The following is a 20,737-nucleotide window of genomic DNA, read 5'->3' as shown; positions in this document are numbered from 1 at the left end:
GGACGTCATCCGCCAGGCTTGCCGCCGCCGCCAGTTCGCATCTTGCGAGCCGCCGACCAATGGAAGAGAAGTCAAATTCCAGGAACGCACGGTGATTGGTCCTTTGACCGGAGGCGGGGCAGAGGGTGGACTTGAGGGCGGGTTCCACTTTCGGCCGCGCGGTGGGCGGCTGGGCTGGACACGTGAGCCGCCCGCCTCAGGGGAAGGGCCGGCGCTTCGGCCCCAGGTGGCATCTAGCCTTAGCCTGGGATGGCCGGGCCCTGCCGGGAGGAGGCGCCACTCGCAGCTACAGGTGCCCGCCCTGGGGCAGCACTTGAACTTCACTCCAACTAAGGGAGGAGGGAAGAAGGAGGAAGGGGCCGGGCTGGGTCCCCGCCCCTCGCACCCCGGATGGATGTGCCAGGCCCGGTGTCCCGGCGGGCGGCGGCGGCGGCGGCCACCATGCTCTTGCGCACTGCGCGGGTCCCTCGCGAGTGCTGGTTCTTGCCCACCGCGCTGCTCTGCGCCTACGGCTTCTTCGCTAGCCTCAGGCCCTCCGAGCCCTTCCTGACCCCTTACCTGCTGGGGCCGGACAAGAACCTGACGGACAGGGAGGTATGCGCGGCGGGCAGGCCAGGGAGAGCCAGACCGGGCAGTTGGTGTGCGGAGGAGATGCGACGAAGGGAAGGGTGGGAAGGCTGCGGCACTCCTTCGGGACAGAGATTTGTGACTTTTCTTGATTGGAGGGCGGCTGGGTCCCTGGCGCCCCATTCATTCTTACTGTTCTTCTGGGATCAGTTGGTTTTATAGGGCGCCTTTTAAATGAAGGGCTCTAGAGGCGGCGTGGGAACCTCCCAGACTCGGGTGCTGTTGCTGGAATGTAGCTTAGCCTGACAAAGATCAGACTTGTCCAGTAGTGTGCCTGAGAAAGGTGGGGTGGGAGGGGGGTATGAGGGGGGGCTGAGGGGTGAGAGGACCATATGGGGGGGGGGAGTGAAAACAACAAAAGCTGTACTTTGTGTGTGGTAAAGGCTTAGTAAATATTTGTTGACCGAAAGGAGAGAAATAAATACTGAATAACCCCTACTGTTTAGAAAGGACCTTCATTCTACCTGCTGCATCCTCTTCCTTTCCTTACCCCACTTTGTTTACCTTTCACAGGATGTTGTGCTCAAATAATGATCCTTCAGGACAAGAATCTGTCTCTATTGCTAATTGGGTGAGGTTGTGTCCTAGAATATGTTAACAAACACCTTCATCCCCGCTTAAATGCCAGTTCTTAGGATAAAACAGATATTTAGATGGTGTCACATAATTAGCATAATTCTTGCATTGTGAATTATTGCTTCACAGATGTTAGTTTTGCTCCTGGCCTATATGGGGAAAGCTTGGAAAGCTTCTCCACTAGAGCTTCCACTCTAGAAGCTTCCACTCTGGAAAGCTCCACTAGAGCTTCCACTCTAGTGCTCAGCATTAATCCATGATCCAAAACTTTTTGCTGGTTGATTTCCCCTTCCATGAAGGTTTATAAGTAACATACTTCAGAAGTGCTTGCACTTATATTTAACTCTTAAAGTTAGGGTTAATCCCAGAACTTGCTTTTTGTAGAGAAAAGACTTAGTTTAACTGAAGACAGAATTAAGCCTAAGTTGCTAGCAAATTCAATACCCTCTCTTGAACACTGTGAACAGTGAAGCTGACTGGGCACTAGTTAGCCTGGCTAGTTAATAGTCACCTCTTTTGAGTCACAACTTGGTATCCCTGCATAACAGGTCAAAGCAGACTATAATTACTCATAGTCTAGTTTGTTGTGACATTGCGCCTTAAGTTAATGAAAATTGGAGTTGAATCCTGGATTTAAGGTTTCATTAGAGTTCCTCATAATGTCTCAACTCTAGCAGGTATTACTGACTTTTATCTAACTGCAGATCTTCTGTATCTCAGTCTGAATTTTAATGTAGCTTACAGACCACAGTAAGGTGCAGAGGACCAACTCTGGTGAACAGAATGATTTTACATAAGAAAGTGGCAGCAGGTGTTATGAGACCCTGGCATCCCAGGTGTAGCTGCTGGAGCAGAAGGAGACTGCTTGTGAGCTGTTAACAATTAAAGTTGCATGTGCACTGCCATGTGATCCAAAGATTTAGTGCACCTTGCCTGGCAGAGAAGCATATGGAGGGGGAAATATTCCTAGTGTTGATATTTGAAAGCTGATCTGTTTTGCCACATGCCCTGGGCATAGAGTTGCTCATGAGTCTTATCAAAAAACTTCCTAGTGTATGTTCAGGAGCCATAGGAATAAAGCAAGAGTTCCAAGCCCAATAAATATTTGCCGATTGTGAAACTAAAATACAGCACACTCCTGTGGCTGCAGCACAGGTGAAGAAGAAGAAAGGATTTGAGGAGAAATTTAGTGCTTGGGAAAGGGGTGTCCATTTGTATCTGAATCATGGGTGATTGGGTAGTTGACTCTACTCACCCCCTACAGAATCCTAGGTTGTTATAATCTCTGATAACTGAATAGACCAACTTGTTCTCCTTCTTGACTGAGTGGTTGCTCAGTGATCACAGTTGTCATTATTTGAGCACAAATATTGCATGCTTTTTAGACAAAGATAATGTAATCTTCGGTCATGTTTGTACTGACCTTTGTGTCTCCCCAAGAAGACTTCAGAAGGGACAGGTTTTAAATCAAGTAATTGTTAACCAAATCCAAAAAACAAAAGAAAAAGATAGCATTTCCTTTAACTTGGCACTCTCGTTGGATTTTTTTCTTACATTTCAGGAAAATTGCTAACCTGTTTTAGGTTTAAAGCTTTTAAAAAGATTACATTGGTTGTATTTCAAGTTGAAAGCCAAACTTTATTATTTACTATTATTAAGAGCTCTTTACCTCCAAAAACTTTTTAATGTTTTTAGCATGATATTTATTTACCTTTTTTTAAAAAAAAAATTCCACCTATTCTAACTGATATTCAGCAACTTACAGAATTTGATTCTTAACATAATACTTAAGTTTTATCTCCTACTACATCCTTCTTTCCCTTGCTTTTTCCCCTTCTACAAACTCAAGCTCCACTCACACATTAATCTTACAGTTCCTAAGATTCCTAGGTCTTCCACTTACTGGCCTATCAGTGCAGATATGATCTCTGCTTAGAATAATCCTTCTACTATACATATATATCCATTGATATTTTTCTGTTCTGTTCTTGAACTTTCATATTCTCCAAGGTCCATGTCAAAGAATAATCCTGTTTCCTAGTTCCTTTATCATTAAGGTGTGTGTAGGTATATTCTTGACTAGGTTCAGAATTCCTGGAGGAACAAGACTTCATTTTATTCTTTTGTGTGTGTAGTGTATTCTTTACACAGCTTGAAATCAGAATTGTGCTATTATGTGCTTATTATCTAAAAAGTTACTTACAAATATTTAATTCTAAAATAAATTCTATGTCTGAGTTAGCGCTGAGACCTGAGTATGTTTTCTGTCTTAGAAGAAAGGATAAATAAGCTGTGATCAAAAGAGCTGTGCAAGGCAGCATAGCATAAAATCAATCCCCTTTGCTGGCAGGGCACATTTTACCTGAGATAAGTTGGGGGGGCGGTTATATAGTAAGGCCGCAATTTGTACATTTTTGGATATTTGAAGTTCCCTTTCAAGATCCAAAGTATCCATCCATGAAGTGGTTTCTGGTCTCCTTGGGCATTTATAGAAAAGGGATTTGCTTTTGAGCAGCCAGTGGCTAAGCTATGGAGATTGTATGTTATGAATGTCCTGTAAAAGCATTTAAGTGTCTGTTGAAAAAAGCTGCTGCAGACCTTAAAAGTAACCCAGGAACAATAGATGACCAATAACAGTTTTCTGGTTGAGGAAATCAAGCATTTTCGTGTTGGATTCAGAGTATCTGGGTTTTGAGCCTTCCTCTGGCAATTAATGGCTCTGATAACTTTGGGTAATTACTTTTCTCAAAGGCCAAGTTTCCTCAGTTGTAAAATAGATGATAAAAGCATAACTTGGCTGTCAATTGTTTGAGGACAATAATTATTGAGAAAAACAGAACATGTGTAAGTGCAGGCACTATTACTGCAGTAAAAGAGTCAGAATCCCAGGGAGTGTGGTAGACAACAAAGGAAGAATGGATATTGAAGGAGGCAGTAGAGGAAAGACATGATAATTGGTAGCTTTGTGGTGGTATGTTGAAGAAAATGTGAAGGTGAAGAAACAGCCATAATCAAACAGAGGAGGTAGTTTCAAATTTAAGAAAAAAGAACATTTGTAAAACTCCAGGCAAAAAAGGTGTAGGGAGATGTTTATTGAAACACAATTGCAAAAAAAAATTTAGGAAAGGCTTTACTTTATCATAAGCTTGCCCTTGTCTTTGATTTTCTGAGACGGTTATTATGCACTTTATCCCTTATCTTTAGAAATTTTCACACTTTTAAATAAAAAACATTTCTTTGGTGGTTGCTTGATGATTTACAAATACACTAGCCTAAAATTCATGAAGCTGAGACTATTAGATAAATCGCTTTTGGTATTTGGTCAGTCAGAAATCAGAGAACAAGTCTGACATATATTTCAGAATGTTTTATGGTTGTATTCTGCATTGCAAGAGGTTTTTTTTTTCCTACTATATTCCAATTTAAGATATTGTGCAAAGAAAACAGTTAAAGCACTTTTTTTTCTCACATTACAAATAAGCAAAAACCCTGCCATCCTTAGTTTTTCTGTCAAGACTTTAGGGCAGATTTATCCTCTTTATCCCTGTACCCCAAGAAATCAAGCTTAAAATCAAAGAAAATAAATCAAACGTAGGCTGAGGACTCACTATCCTGTAGCTAGAAGTAAGGATTGATGATTTCAAAACATTTATCAAGAATGTTCCAAACATTATGCTGATTATTAAGTTGTGCAGATAAGTATTAGTCTATCCTTAAAAAAACTGTAAGGCAATAGTGCTCAATTCTGGCCTCATATTTAAATTTCCCAGAAGTTTATTAAAAAATGCCTGTGGCTGGGCAGCCAGATTCTTTAATGTTCCATGAGAGATGTATAGCAATCATTAAGAACCAGTGCTATAAGGTAATTGGGAAGACCAGCATGTACAAAGCAGAAGCAACAGAACCTTGAGTGTTATAGTACAAATACTATACAGCATAGACTTCCAGGATGAGGAGGAGGCTTTGAAATATACATACATACATACATACATACATACATACATACATACATACACACATACACACATACATACACACACACACACATACATACATACATACATACATACATATGTTAATTTATGCATACAGAATTAGGGTACAGACCAGAAGTGCAGGGGCAGTGAAAGGATTCACCAGAAACAGAGTAGGGAGCAGAATAGGAAGTTGAGAGGAGAAGTGGGTGAGACAGGAGAGGTCTGCTGTGCCATGTGGGTCAGCTCCCTAGCCAGAGATCGAACTCATGAAATGGCCGCCATTAGCTGTGCTTTAACCTATTGCACCACTAGGGAGGGCTCTGAACTAGTTCTTAATGAATAGGAAGGATTTTCTCAGGAAAGAAAATAAAGGGCTGAAAATGGGAAGTATATTACAAGCAATTATTAGAATTATTATTAGTATTTCTTTAATAAGAAGTAGTTGAAGGATTGGCAGATTGTTTTAGAAGAACAAATTAGAAAATTTGAGAGCCTCTGATATCATTAATGGGTTTTTATACTTTTCCTACCAGGTCTTCAATGAAATTTACCCAGTATGGACTTACTCTTACCTGGTGCTGCTGTTTCCTGTGTTCCTTGCCACAGACTACCTCCGTTACAAACCTGTTGTTCTGCTGCAGGGACTCAGCCTTATTGTTACATGGTTCATGCTGCTCTACGCCCAGGGACTGCTGGCCATTCAGTTCTTGGAATTCTTCTATGGCATCGCTACAGCCACAGAAATTGCCTACTACTCATATATCTACAGCGTGGTTGACCTGAGCATGTATCAGAAAGTTACAAGTTATTGTCGAAGTGCCACATTGGTGGGCTTCACAGTGGGCTCTGTCCTAGGGCAAATCCTTGTCTCAGTGGCAGGCTGGTCCCTGTTCAGTCTGAATGTCATCTCTCTTACCTGTGTTTCCGTGGCTTTTGCTGTGGCCTGGTTTCTACCTATGCCACAGAAGAGTCTTTTTTTCCACCATATTCCCTCTACTTGCCAGGGAATGAATGGCATCAAGGTACAAAATGGTGGCATTGTTACAGACACCTCAACTCCTAATCACCTTCCTGGGTGGGAAGACATTGAATCAAAAATCCCTCTTAATATGGAGGAGCCTTCACTGGAGGAACCAGTAAGTTCCACCTTAAATGTCTAATAGTTGCTATTCTGGGCTCTAGACATATGGTAACAAAAGCGTTAGGAAGCCCCCATTTTGCTTGCCCTTGCACTGCATTCATTGGGACTCAGGATTTATTTGTGTTAGTTCATTGGTTCACTTACTCATTGACTCAAGATAAGTTGATTTATATTAGGGCCGACAAATACATTTTTCCCTGGAGTATATAACCTCCAGAGTCATACAGGCACAGCATTATATTACTACATCAAGGATGTGTTAAATTGCAGAAGCTGTCTTTTTTTTATTTTTCTAGTCTGGGAACTTGGTCTATAAAGAGCACGCTTAGAAATTTTTTGCTAAATGAAGAGATGAAATGATTTCAGTAAATGACAGGTAGGTACCTACTTCCAATTTCTGAGTTGAAGCCCAGAGTATTTAAGGATAGGAAGAAGTTATCTATGCCAGAGTGATCTCTGATATTTATTTTCAAATGATAATTTGCTGAAGTAAAAGGAATAAATTATACAGAGGAAGAGACTCATAAAAAGAAAACTTACAATGATGGATTAAATATTAAAAGTATGGTTAAGAAATTGTCTCTTCTACAGAGGTTTGGCATCAGAATAATTCATCCAGCCATTCTTCCTGGTCAGAAACATTAATTGCTTTTTTATAGGAGCTTTTGTCTTTCCATCAAGTTATAAAGTGTGACAGGCAAGGTTCATTCCAACCATAATGAATTAGTCTTAGCTTTTTTCCTGGGACATGTTTGGAAATAAGCTATAATCATTACAATTCTCTCACATAAAATAGAGTTCCATACATATTTTTGGCAGTATGAGAGTAAAGAACCAACATGAATAGTCTTTGGGCCCTTCATCTGGAGTTAGCCCAAATTGTTTCAATGCGACATCTAATGTCGCCTTTGAAAATTAATATTTTGCCTAACCCCACTTTTCCCTGGTCACTAGTTGAAATTTTGGTTATTATCCTAAAAGAACCCGGGTCACATTCATCATGAAACTCACTTTGATTACTAGGCACTTGTGGTGGTTTCTGCTTTTTGGTATTAAAGATTTTGATTTTATTGATTTTTTAAAATTGTAAAAGATATCTTAATTTCTGAGTCCCTATCTTGGTTGCTTGAAAAAAGCGTACCGATTTATAATGTTATTACTTCTTCCTATAATGTTTGCTTCATTTACTTGATCAATGAAGTCTTACTTTAAAGTCTCCTAGCACTGAAAGAAAAAAAAAAAAACACAATAGTGATTAGCAATGAAATGTTGATTACCTTAGAGATTGGTACATCTGTGTTTCTGTTAACATAGGTCACACATTCATTTTTAAGTGATATTGGAGAATCAAATGGTAAATGGAGACGAGAAGGTAATATAATCATTTGAAGGTTCTCATGTAGTAGCACAAAAACTAAGGACCCTATTTTCCTGTTTCAGATGTGTTAGGTGGTTTGACCTTAAATTAATATCTATGTACGTACAGCATTTATATTTATACATACATTAATACATTGGCCATAGTTCTAAAGAATTTAACAGACCAGAGTTTTAAACTTTTAAAAGCATAGTAAGAAGCTAATTTTACATAATAATGAGTATATGCATATAGAAGTGTATATGTCCATATATACACACATATGCCTATATATAAAAAAAGTTTTATAACAATGTTTTATTTTGACATATTCCATTCAATTTATTTTTATAATGCAGATCACTGCCATTATATTAATTTTATTACCTACTAATAATTGACTTAACAGTTTAATAGTTGACTTACAGTTAAAAAACCCAACTTGAAATTTCTTATTTATAGATAATGTCAGTACTTGACATGCTGAAGAATTACAAAATTGTAGAGTTAGAGGTGATTCAAACCACAGCTCACAGAGCTATCAGAACATCTTAAAGTTATAAGGAACTTTAGATCTCATCAACCTTCTCATCTTAAAGAAAAGGACTAAGAGCAGAAATTAGTTGACTTGTGAATTGTGCAGATATACTCTTAAACATAAGAGCACATATCAGATCTGCTTCCATCTATATTTTGCTCCGTAAAATCTTTCCTTAGGTTGTTAGCAGGATCAAAATCATTATGTTCACTGCACTGTGGTAAAAACTAGCATTCAAGTCAGTTCTGTAATATCTGTGGCTCTGCAACTGACTGTGACAGACAGGCAGTGCTTCCTGGCAGCTGCACAGCCTTGAAGTACTGCTGTGTTTTTTTGTTTGTTTTTTTTTAAAGATTTATTTATTTGTGCATACAGAACTGGGGTACAGGCCAGAGGCTCAGGGGCGGTGAGAGGCTTCACCAGAGACAGAGCGGGGAACAGAACAGGCAGATCGATGAAGTACACTGCTGAAGGGTGCAGCGGGCGGGTCAGGAGAGGTCTGCCACGTCATGTGGTCACCTCCCGGGGCAGGCGGGAATCGAACTCATGCAGAAGCGGCTTTAGATTCTCTGTGCTGTGCTTTAACCTGCTGTGCCACCAGGGAGGGCTGTTTTTTTTTTTTTTTATTGACAAACATGAAAGAAAATCAGAATATGAATATTGGGATCACAATTTAATGTTAACAAGCCCATAATTGACAATTAAATCATAATTATGTAATTGGAGAAAGAAGAGTAGGTGGGTAGGTATGTGACTTTATCTGGTTGAAAAGGAGAAGGAGTCCAGGGGATAGCTTCAATCACAATTTACCTTAGAATATTTGTTCTGAGAAGAATAAGTCTTTCGTTAGGGTATAATGACCTGACATTACAGGAAAAGGAGCCATCGCAGCTAGTGGTTTCCTTTCTTCATGGGGATTCATCATATATTTGGCCTGTTACTGACCTGATTTATTTTAAGTTGCTCATCCATTAGAAATGTTGAAAATAACTTCCACTACAAATGATGTAAGTCAAATCAATTGTTTATGTAGGAACTGAAATGTAATTAATATTTAATAATGGTATCTATTAATGTAACTGTACTTTGATCCATCAGCCAGCTATGATGGCTCTCAGTGCAAAGATTTACAAACTCAAGGAAGAAAAGCAGTAGTAATAAAACATTAGGTATAAGTTGGTTACCTAATAAACATTTCCTGAATTATTAAACTAAAAATAAAGGCTATACTTTCATTTGTAGATTGAAACCTTTTATTCATTCTTTATATGTGTTTGAGTCTTTAAATCAGTGCTTGTATTTTGTACTTGCTGTCATTTCTAATAGCGTAGTATAGTGGATTTTTAATAAAGACAGAAAGTAGTTAAGATACTAACCAGCAGGCTATTTTGGATAAGTTACTTAATTCCTTGACACTTAATTTCCTGATTCATATATCTACCCAGTAAGGTTACTTTAAGTGTCTAATGAAGTAATGCAAAGCTTTCAGATGAGTGTATGTAATAGACAAGCACCATGTGGTCATTCTGTTATTATCTATATCATGAACAATTTTGTACAGTCATTGTAGATAGTACTTAATGTAAGTAAGCTTTCCTTTTCCATTTGAGTTGATTGCCCCTCCTAGAAGGTATAACTAGAATCTGGTGCTAATTGTATCACCAGTTCTTTTTCTGTGAGTCAGTCCTTTAACATAGGATTGCAGACATTTATCCGCACCTACTAGAAGATTATCTAAAGAAGAAGATTGACAGCAGGAAGGAGTAATAATTTCTTATGCCGTGCAAGGTATGGTCCTTGACCAGCAAGAGCAGGTTGAATTTTGCTGTTGCCATTGTTGCTGTTAAACTGTATCATGGCTCTGTTAACATGTCCTGGCTCCTAAATGATATTCCATAGTCAGATGTCCTTTGGTTCCTTTGGATTCTCATTTTGCCTTTCCTTGTTAGTCACAAAAAGCAAAATTCTGTATGAGCAGAGCTCAGGATTAAGATTTGATTGATTACACTGTTGATAAAAATTGAAGTCAGAGGTAATCTCATAGTGTCCGAAATTTCATATTCCCTTTTTGGCACAGCCTTGGGATGTTACATAGCTCAGTAACATCTTGGCACACTCAATTATAAACATGTTAGCTTTATTACTCATTTATAGTATAATATCAGGTAATGAATATAAGGAAGAAAATTAATAATCCCACTACCTACACTGAAGAATAGAGAGCTGTTAATATTTTGATCTATTTCTTTATATCTATCTTAATTACTACTCAATGATTCTGTTAGAAGAATAACAGGTTCTCACTGATACAAAATCAAGCAGTGATTGTTTTAATAGGGTTAATAGTTGTTGCCGCTGTGTGGAGTTGTTGCCGCTGTGTGGACCAAAGTATGTAGTCTTTGACCATCTTTCTACCTTCATTTTGTAAAACATATCTTTTACTTGGTTACAGCTATGCTAAATTTATAAAGCACTTAAAACAACAATTTCATGGGAATGTATTTTTTCATTAAAGAAGATATATAAATGCTAAGAAGGTTATAAAGGAGAAAAACATGGTTTTCACAAGGCAAAAGGAGTACTGTTAAATAGAAAAGTGAGTCTATTCAGTAACATTCTGAGCAGTTGCCTTTGTGATGTTTGTGGTTTATTCCCTTTTACTGTGTAGGAACGCAAGCCAGATCGTCTCCTGGTACTGAAGGTCCTATGGACTGATTTCTTGATGTGCTACTCCTCTCGTCCTCTGCTCTGCTGGTCGGTATGGTGGGCCCTCTCCACCTGTGGCTACTTTCAAGTGGTTAACTACACACAGGGCCTATGGGAGAAGGTGATGCCTTCTCGCCATGCTGCTATCTATAACGGTGGTGTGGAGGCTGTTTCAACCTTACTGGGTGAGTGGTGCAGGATGGCAGTGGGTTGGGAGGGGAAGAGGCCTCTGGTAATTAACTAAGTCATAATCAGATTTTCTCTCCCATTTAAAATTGGAAATAACCCCAAGGGATGATTTATTTATATTTTAGGAAATGATTATATAATTTGAAATGTTTAGAAGTTCATAAGTATGACTAACTAATTTACTTCCTTTATAACCTTTGGGAATTCATAAGTAATGATTTAAAAGAAATGTTTCCTTATCCAAATTTCCATCATTCTGCATTTACTGGAGAGTTTTGCCACTTTACTTGAACCTTTTGAGTAGCAGTATATAATATAATAATAATAGCTAATAGACGCTGAGTGTTAATGTGCAAAGTGCTCATCTAAGGAATTTATGGATCCAGAGTCCTCCCTTATTGGCAGTTTTGCTTTCTGCTATTACAGGTACCCAGCAGTCAACTACAGCCCCAAAATACTACATACAATAAGATTTTGAGAGACCACATTTGATAACTTTTATTACTATATATTCTTGTAACCATTCTATTTTATTATTAGCTGTTGTTATCAATCTTTTACTTTTCCTAAATGTGTTAAGTTAAAATTTATAAGTGTAATCACTGGCATAGGAAAAACATAATACAGCAGGTCCTCGAATAACATCATTTCTTTGTAACGTTGATGAGAAAAAAACAATTCTGGCTTAGGTTGAATGTAATAATGTTATTAAAGGACCTGATTTGTTATTCATCGAACTTGCTTTCATTATTCATTGTTTTACCTAAAGTCATAGTTTCTAAGAATCTGTCATTAAGTGAGGCCTTATTGTGTGTGTGGGGACCAATACTATCTGCTAGTTCAGGCATCCGCTGGGGCTTTTATCCTCTGAGGCAAATATTTGACTCAGTCCTTACAAAGTGCCCTAAAGAGATGCAACTATCCCCATTTTACAGTTAAGGGACAGATAGGTTAATAACTTACTTGTCCAAGGACATGTAGATGGTAAAGAGTAAAATCAATATTTGAACAAAAACTGGGTGACTTCAGAAGCCTGTGCCCTTTCAAATTTGTTGACCTACCTCATATGGCTGTTGGAAGACTTTACATGATTTCTGCACACTCTTTTAGCTTTTCTTGGCATTTAGAAAACACACATTTTAACTATTATTGTCATCATCATTTTACCAAAGAGCACAAACACCTGTTTTTGCCCTATTCTAAACCGCTCCTCAGCTAGGAGAATGGACCCATCCTACCATGCTGCTAAGCTGAAAGTGCCTCCACTTTTTCCCTATAGCAGCATCCCTGGGTCTGTGTCCTCTTTTGCCATCTCGTTGCCAGCTGCTCTAATTTGGTGTCTCATCTCCTTTCAGTTGTTCTATGCAGTTTAATTCATTAAACCCAAAATTCCCTGCTTTCAAATCCCTCCTTGACCTTGTGCTACCCTATCTATATAACTGTACAAGTTTTAAAATTTATTTACCTAAGGATGTTTTTCATAATGAAGTAGCAATTATTTAGCGAAGTAACTATGTTCTTATTTTTGTTTTCTAGGTGCTGTTGCTGTGTTTGCAGTTGGTTACATAAAAATATCCTGGTCAACATGGGGAGAAATGACTTTGTCTCTGTTTTCTCTTCTCATTGCTGCTGCAGTGTCAATCATGGACACTGTGGGTAACATTTGGGTGTGTTACGCATCCTATGTTGTCTTCAGAATCATCTACATGTTACTTATCACCATAGCAACGTATGTATTTTGATTTAAAGAAACTTTACAAAAAGTTGTGACAGAATAAACTTTATGGTTTCTCTATGAACAAATCATTTTTTAAGTTAAAATCAGCAAATAGGAGAAATAATTGAATTGTGTGTGCATTACCCATTTTTTTCCTGAGAAAGCATTTAGTCGAAGTTCCTTTTTTTACATATTCCTGATGTTTTTAGATGCTTGCATGAGATTTATATCAGCACAAATTACTTTTCACTTAGTTGGAAATGGAATTGTCAGTAGAAAGAAGAGACTACATTTAAAGTAAACATTTTAACTAACCGGGAAGTAATTCTAATCTATTAATTATTCTTTTATTTGTTTCTCTTTTAAGTTTTCAGATTGCTGCCAACCTCAGCATGGAGCGCTATGCCCTGGTGTTTGGTGTAAATACCTTCATTGCTCTAGCGCTACAGACTCTGCTTACCCTAATTGTGGTGGATGCCAGTGGCCTTGGCTTAGAAATTACCACTCAGGTGAGATTTCTGTTTTGACACTGAACATAATATTTGATTTGATCAGAGTGACAGAAGTGGAGCATGCTTAATAAAAGTAAATTCAAACAATGCAGTATGATATGAGTAAAAATACTCCCTCCTTCCTTTATTCACCTCCCATTCTCAGTTCTTTTCTACCAGGAAGATGTGGGGACCATCATCTTTTTTGATGTGGCCTTAGAGCATTTCTGAGAGTAAACACCCAGAAGACTTAAGAAGTAATAGTGGTTCCTTCCAGACCAGTTGACCTCTGATTCCTCATCTTGTTGCTTTTCCTCCATTTTTAGTTCTGTACCTGTAATACTGTATCACATGTTTGAGATGCCCTTCTTTATCTAGTGTCTCTCTAAGTCTCTTCCCTATTTTATTTAAAATACCATTTACCCAAGGTAATGACTTAGTCTTGCTGAATAGCACTATGACCTCTCAACATATCACTGATGGAGAACACAGATGCACAAATAGCCAAAGACAATGCTGATACTAATATTCATTCTGGCATTGTATTATGCCATTATTATGAATTTGTGAGGTGCAAACCTTGCTCTTTGCTTTGCCAGATGGGCACATGAATTCCGAAGTGCCTACTCCATACATCCCAGTTCAAATGATTCTTTCTCCATTAGTCCCTCCATGCTCACCTGTTAGTTTTCTTAGAATACAAAACCCAACATATTAGCAATAACTAAATTTGCTTTTCCTGATGAGATGTGAAAGAGAAATAGTAGTAACAGAGATGTATGAGTGTTTTCTATGTGCCAGGTTCTTTATATAGAATTTTGCAGGGTTGTTATCAGGATTAGACATGGAGAAAATGAGTCAGAGATTTTAAGTAATGTTAAGTGTAGAGTAAGGTCACACTGTCAGTAATAGAGTGGCAAAGCTAGGATTTAAATGACAGTGTGGCAGAGCTTCTGCCACAGCATCATGCTGCTTTGAAAGGTGTTAGGAGAGTAGAGAAGTGGCAGTTTATTATTTTCTATATTTAACCAATTAATAGCAATAAATACCACTAGGCCACTTTTCAAGGGTTAGGAAAAGTAATATGTTGAGATATGTTGAGAGGTCCTAATGCTATTCAACAAGAGTAAGTGCTTATCATCCTGCTGTAGAGATGGTGGGTTTAAATATGGGCAACAATAGGATTTTGTGGGCTACATTGATACTCTTAACTTCCACAACTGCCATATTTTTCCATTGGAAAATATCTTGTAATGAACTTGGTCCAAAGCCTTAGAGTGATATTCTTTTTGTACTGATAAACCAGCTTATAAGTATTTAATAAGTTGATGATCATGATTATACTGTTGATAAACTATATAGTCACGTTAAAATATTGGTTTAGGGGCCTCTCTGATAGCACAGGGTTTATAGTCTCAGCACTTTCAAGCTATCTCCAACCACTGGGGCCTGAGTTTGATCAGAGAGCTGACCCACATGGCACAGCAGACCTCTCCTGTCTCACCTGCCTGATATTCCCCTTAACAGTCTCTGGTGAATCCTCTCATCCCTTGAACTTCTGGCCTACACTACAGTTCTATGAATAATTAAATACAATAACTATATTTTTAAAAAGATTTAAAAACATTGGCTTAAAGAAGATTGTTTTAAAAGGACACCTATGGCGAAATATGGTTGACCTTCTACTGCTCTCTTCTGGGGAAGAGTAGGAGTTCTTGATCTCCAGAATTTTGGCCTGTCCTATACACCTTTCTGCTTGTGGACACAGACCACAATTCATTAGAATAATAATAGCAACAAAAGTTAAAACAACATTATTAATAGCAGTATCATTGTATTGCATTGTATACAATGCAATGATCTCGTCCCATCTTGACAGCCCTCTAAAATAGGAAATACTATGAATTTTACTTTGTAAATGAAGCCAGGGCTCAGAGACTAAGTATCTCAATCAAGGTCACACAGCTGATAAGGAATGCGATCAAGAATTTTTTTGCACGTAGGCAGTCAGGTTTCAGTATCACCATATTACCCTGCTTCTTTATATCTCCAGTGCCTGGCACATTGTGGAAGTACACCTTGTTTCTTGAAGCTTATTGAGAATATGAATATACCTAATTATATAGTGTGTTTGCATGTGTCATAAAATAGTTCATCTTCTAATTGCTAATTCTCTAAACTACTTCTTCCCCTTTTAGTTCTGGATCTACGCTGGTTATTTTGCACTCATCGCTGTGGTTTTCCTTGCTAATGGTATAGTCAGTATTATGAAGAAATACAGAAAGCATGAAGATCCAGAATCAAGTTCTCAAGCAACCACTTCATAAAACAGTGTGCTAATCTTCTCAAAGCAAGAACTCTGCACAACAACTGTGTCTGGATATATTTAATTTTGTAAGGTGTAGATATATGTTTGTAACTGTGCATTCATTGCTTCAGAACAGCCACATGACTATACCTTGCATTCCTGGAGTAACATAATACTGTTCAGAAAAGCCAGAAGTGAAGTTTATATAATGGATTATTTATGTAAGCTAATTAAATTGACTTTTTCTGATTGAAAAGTAAATTTGATTTTGAAGCCAAAAAATCAGGAGCAATCAATCAGCACATGGGTTGTCTACTTCGTAGCAAGTGAGTTTGGTGTTTCATAGGTCAAATATGTGTGTATCTGTCTAGCATGAATCTTTTCCCAGTGGAACCAGGATTCACAGAGGCCACACGATGTTACAGGTCAGAATGGAAATATGTTCTGATAGCATGTTCCTCTGTTCTACTTAATTCTTATTCTTGTTTTGGTGTTATTCATGTCCATTCATATTCCTACAGTGACAGTTGTTCCTGTCACTGACAGTATTTGTGCTGGCTTGCTTTTCTGTCCTATGAAAAGTATGTGTCACTTCTAATTTTATATTATTGTAGAAAATTCATTGTATGAATGTTCTGAGTTCCATGTTGACAATGATGTATTTATGTAGATTTTCTTTAGAAGTACATTTTTGCATTATTCATATGCTTCCCAGAGAAGCTCACTTAGTTAGAAAATAAGGCAAGTTTTGAAGCCTGCTAATAATCTAGGTGAAGACCTAATCAGAAAATTTAAGGTCGGTTTGCTTGCCTTTTATTCTTCTATAGGAAGGACTATTTATTCCATGATAAAAATTCAGTGTATTGATTAAAGATACAAGTAGCCCAGTTTGTATTTGCATTCCTCTTTATTTCCAAAATAAAATGAGGTCTTTTTTTTTTTTAATGATTTTTGTCCCTATTTAGAGCTGTTATATTATTTGTCCTTATCATCCAAGATACAGGTGTCATTTAGCTGTTTGATTATTCCAAGACCTTTTTCAGAAACTGAGCCTGTTTTTAATTATTCAGAAGGACAGGATCTAGTATAGACTTGATTCCTGCTTTTTTGTACATTAAAGCTGCCCTATTTCTAAGGGTAGGTGTTCTTGAGTATTTGCTTAAAATAAGACTGCTAGTGATTCCATTTCCAAGTTACTTGAAAAAAAGTTATTCTGTATATACATTTAATTTTGATAGCAGTCTACCAAGTGGCTGCTAGTATATGTGAGACATATTTTAAAGCCAACTTTGTTGCCTTATCTTGAAAAGAATTTAAGTAGCTGCTTTCAACATGGGGTGTTAAACTTTTTTAGAATGTCACAGCTCAGCTGTGAATAATAGTGTAAAGATTGCAAAATCTTTATATTCATTTCATTTCAGCAGCAATTCTAGCAAATGAATGAGTAGAAGAATAGATCGTTTTCCATTCACCTTCTTTTCTAATTAAGGAAAAGGAAAAGATCTCTAGCCTAGGAAAGGAAGAGAAAGTCATGTCATAAAAGTAATAATCTCTAATTTTTTTGTCATTTTCTTTTTGCTACACAGAGAATTGTTTACTTAGAAACAAATAGAAGAGTGGTGTTTGAGAGATTTTAATTAATTATTTAAAGAAAGAGGACTATAGTGCAAGCAAATTGTTCATGTTACCAAAGCATTATTTCCCTGGTATTTAATTCCAAGTTTCTGGCATATAAAAGGAGGCTTTACTAATTTAAGATAATAATAATTTCACATCTTGGTGTGTGTCCATATTTGTAGAATGTTGAGCCCCATTTGAACGTTGTACTGTATGCAGTTTTGCAAAGAAGTGAAAATAACCTGTACTTTTTATTCAAATCTGTATAGATTATCAAATTATTTTTATTAAATAAATATTTTGCAGTTTGCTTTCCCTTTTTAAGCAGAATTATTTGCTTCAGTAAAAGACTTGGAGTGTATCTCTTTCAATAATTTCTGATAGGACAAATTTCATGTTAGGCCTTCCCGTCATCCAACTTTCGCTATTAGCCTTCAGTGATCCTGTTAATTCTCTAACTGCTTTGTAATCTTTACCTGTGACTCTTTCTTATTTCTATTGTTTCCCCAGTTTATTTCTAGCACCAGATGCATTAGTTATTTATTTTTGGTCTTCATCTTGTTACCTTTTATACCTCTTTTCTAATGCATGTTCCCTTTTAGAAAGTGGAAAGGTCTACATCCCCTCCAATGTTAACTGGATTTTAAAAATAAATCAGGTCAAAGGGTAAAGTTACCTTTTGACTACATTGACTTTGTTCCAAGCCCAAGTAATCTGATACCCAAGGAAGCATCTTCTTGTTCTCAATTGAATATCATAATTATGTCCCAGATCAGCTCAGTCTTTTCTCACAGTATCAAAATGAATACTTTCCCTCTAATAACACATTTTAAAACCTACTTTAGAAGGCATTTCGTTGATTAGCATCAAAAACTTAGAAACTTTCATGCAAAAAAAAAAATTGTTAGCATCATTTTCTGTCCCCATAAGTTATATCTTCTGTATCTTGATGATAATTCAGATTGTAAGCCACCTGAGCAGGGACCATCTTCTTTCCATCTTTTGTTGCAAAATATATTCTAATGCCATCTGAAAATTGAATTATATAAATGATTTGTAATGATCTTAATATAGCTACCTTCCAGTACAAATGTTGAATGCTATTATTTTTAAAAAAGCTCTATAAACATAAAACATAAAATATTAAGAGCCTATCAGTGATCTCTAGTTCCCTAGATGCTTTATTCAAGCATTGTGCTTAGAAGATAGAAACTGGATATCTATTTGTTTTTACCTATAGCATCCGGCCCATAATTAATGCTTTATATTTGACAAATTTTAGCTTGGGAAAGACATCCTGTAGTAGTAATGTGGGAAAGGATCCTATAATAATAATAATTCCTCTATTCTTTTCATTATTCATTAAGCAAAATAAAAATACATTATTTTTAAAATTACTAAAAACATAAACAAGATGTCAGAGTCCAGCTCTGACTAATGAGCAGTCGGGTCTTTTTCCCGAAGGATGAGGTGGCGTTGGCGAAATGAGCAATTGAGGCAGACACTGACACTCTAGCTGGTGCAAGTATCTCCTGCCAAAAGCTTCAGTAGTTCTTTATTTAAACAATTTCCAAGCGGTGAGATTACATCAATATAGGCATTGAAGAAAATATTTAACAACTCATTTCCATGGCTATATGGAAATTTTGTGGTTACAAAGAAATTCTTTTGATCACAGAAAACCACCAAAAGCAATCAGCATCCCCATTTCTCAGCATGATCAGTCATTCTAGTCAGTATCTCATATAAAGCAGCAAATAAGTCCTCCTTTGAACAATCCTTTTTCGGGCTATATCTAAATTCAGATCTGTTTCTGTAAGTCTCTCCAAACTGCTCCAGGAGGAAGCACATCCTGATCATGTTTATCTATATTCCTAAAGACAGTCTAAACTGTTGATTTATGCTAAGGTACTTTTCTGAGAAAACCATTGTCAATTATTAAACATTTTTTGTAACGGTTCTTGATGCACAATTAGGCTGCAAATAAGAGGACTAGGAACCACTTGATGGTCAAATACAACTAGCCAAGGGCAAGTAAAGGTAGTTCAGTAAGACATGTCTTCTTGGAAACCAAACCATCTTCTCAGGAGTCTTCCCCATTGTCATAAGACCTTGTCAAAAGACATCATGAGTAGCATAGCCTGTATCAGAAAGGATCCTATAATAATAATAATTCCTCTATTCTTTATTTGTTAAGCAACATAAAAGATTGCCAAAGACATAAACAACCACCCATAAGTAAGAGTGGAACAAACAACAGATTGAGTGTTAATGATTTCAGATATTGGAATTATCAAATATCTTTAGATTATAATGTACAATTATGTCATATAATTATAGTGTAAAATACACAATTTAAATTATAATGTATAATTATATAATGTATAGTTTAATGTACAATTATATAATGTATAATTATAATGTATACTTATAAATTATAATGTAGATTATAAAATAAAAGTAAAGAGGGCCTCCCTGTTGGCACAAGGGTTAAAACCTCAGGGCTATCAAGCTGTCTCCAGCCACTGGGGTCTGAATTCTACCTTGGGAGCTGACACCACTTGGCACAACAGACCACTCCTGTTCCATTGTTGCTCCCCTCAGCAATGTATTTCATAATATCTGCCTGTTGTGTTCTCCACTCTGTCTTTCACTCTCACATCTCTGGCCTACTACCCAGTTCTTGTATGCATAAATAAATAAACCTTAAAAAGTAAAGAGTTGGAGATAGATATATAAAGCTAACATTTTTTTTTTAAAGATTTATTTATTTGTGCATACAGAACTGGGGTACAGGCCAGAGGCTCAGGGGCAGTGAGAGGCTTCACCAGTGACAGAGTGGGGAACAGAACAGGCAGATCGATGAAGTACACTGCTGAGGGGAGCAGCGGACGGGTCAGGAGAGGTCTGCCACGCCATGTGGTCACCTCCGGGGCAGGCGGGAATCGAACTCATGTGCAAGTGGCTTTAGATTCTCAGTGCTGTGCTTTAACCCGCTGCGCCACCAGGGAGAGCCAAAACTAACATTTTTTAAAAGAATTCAGATAACTTTGATTTGAGACAAAGGGGAATTTAGGACAAGGCCAATGATCTGAGATAAAGAGGGGGATTACATAACGATAAAGTCCATTTTCTAAGAAGACATAACATTTCTTAATATGTATATGCTTAATATCAGAGCATCAAAATTCATAAGACAAACTGAAAAGTGAAATAAATCCACTAAGTGATAGACCAAACAGATGGGGAAAAAAAATAAGTAAAATATACTGACTTGAAAAGCATGATTAGCAGACAGAATTGGAGGCAACTCCTTTCTATGGGAATTACAGTTACAGCACTAGCAATTAACTTGAAGTTATGGTCAAATTACATTTATAGAATATTCCATCCGGTGACAGCAGAATCCACATCATTATTTTCACTCTTGAATAAACAATTGCCAAATAGTTCCTATTGGACTCTAAAATACACCTTTACAGAATTGAAAATA

General features: G+C 37.2%; 1 protein-coding gene across 1 annotated transcript; it reads left to right on the top strand.

Moving 5' to 3' along the window:
• The first annotated feature begins 236 nt into the window (after positions 1-236).
• SLC19A2 (solute carrier family 19 (thiamine transporter), member 2) lies at positions 237-17,534 on the top strand. Its single transcript, XM_004688466.2, has 6 exons — positions 237-594; positions 5,714-6,316; positions 10,885-11,107; positions 12,648-12,840; positions 13,196-13,337; positions 15,518-17,534. The coding sequence occupies exons 1-6, from the start codon at positions 391-393 to the stop codon at positions 15,644-15,646; spliced, it is 1,494 nt and encodes a 497-aa protein (XP_004688523.1). The 5' UTR covers positions 237-390; the 3' UTR covers positions 15,647-17,534.
• The last annotated feature ends 3,203 nt before the right edge of the window (positions 17,535-20,737 follow it).

Source organism: Condylura cristata, unplaced genomic scaffold (genome assembly GCF_000260355.1).
Source record: "Condylura cristata isolate star-nosed mole 26May11 unplaced genomic scaffold, ConCri1.0 scaffold00024, whole genome shotgun sequence".
In the NCBI taxonomy this organism is placed as follows: domain Eukaryota; kingdom Metazoa; phylum Chordata; class Mammalia; order Eulipotyphla; family Talpidae; genus Condylura; species Condylura cristata.
Note: the sequence above shows the minus strand (reverse complement) of the source record. Positions and strands in the feature narration are given on the sequence as shown.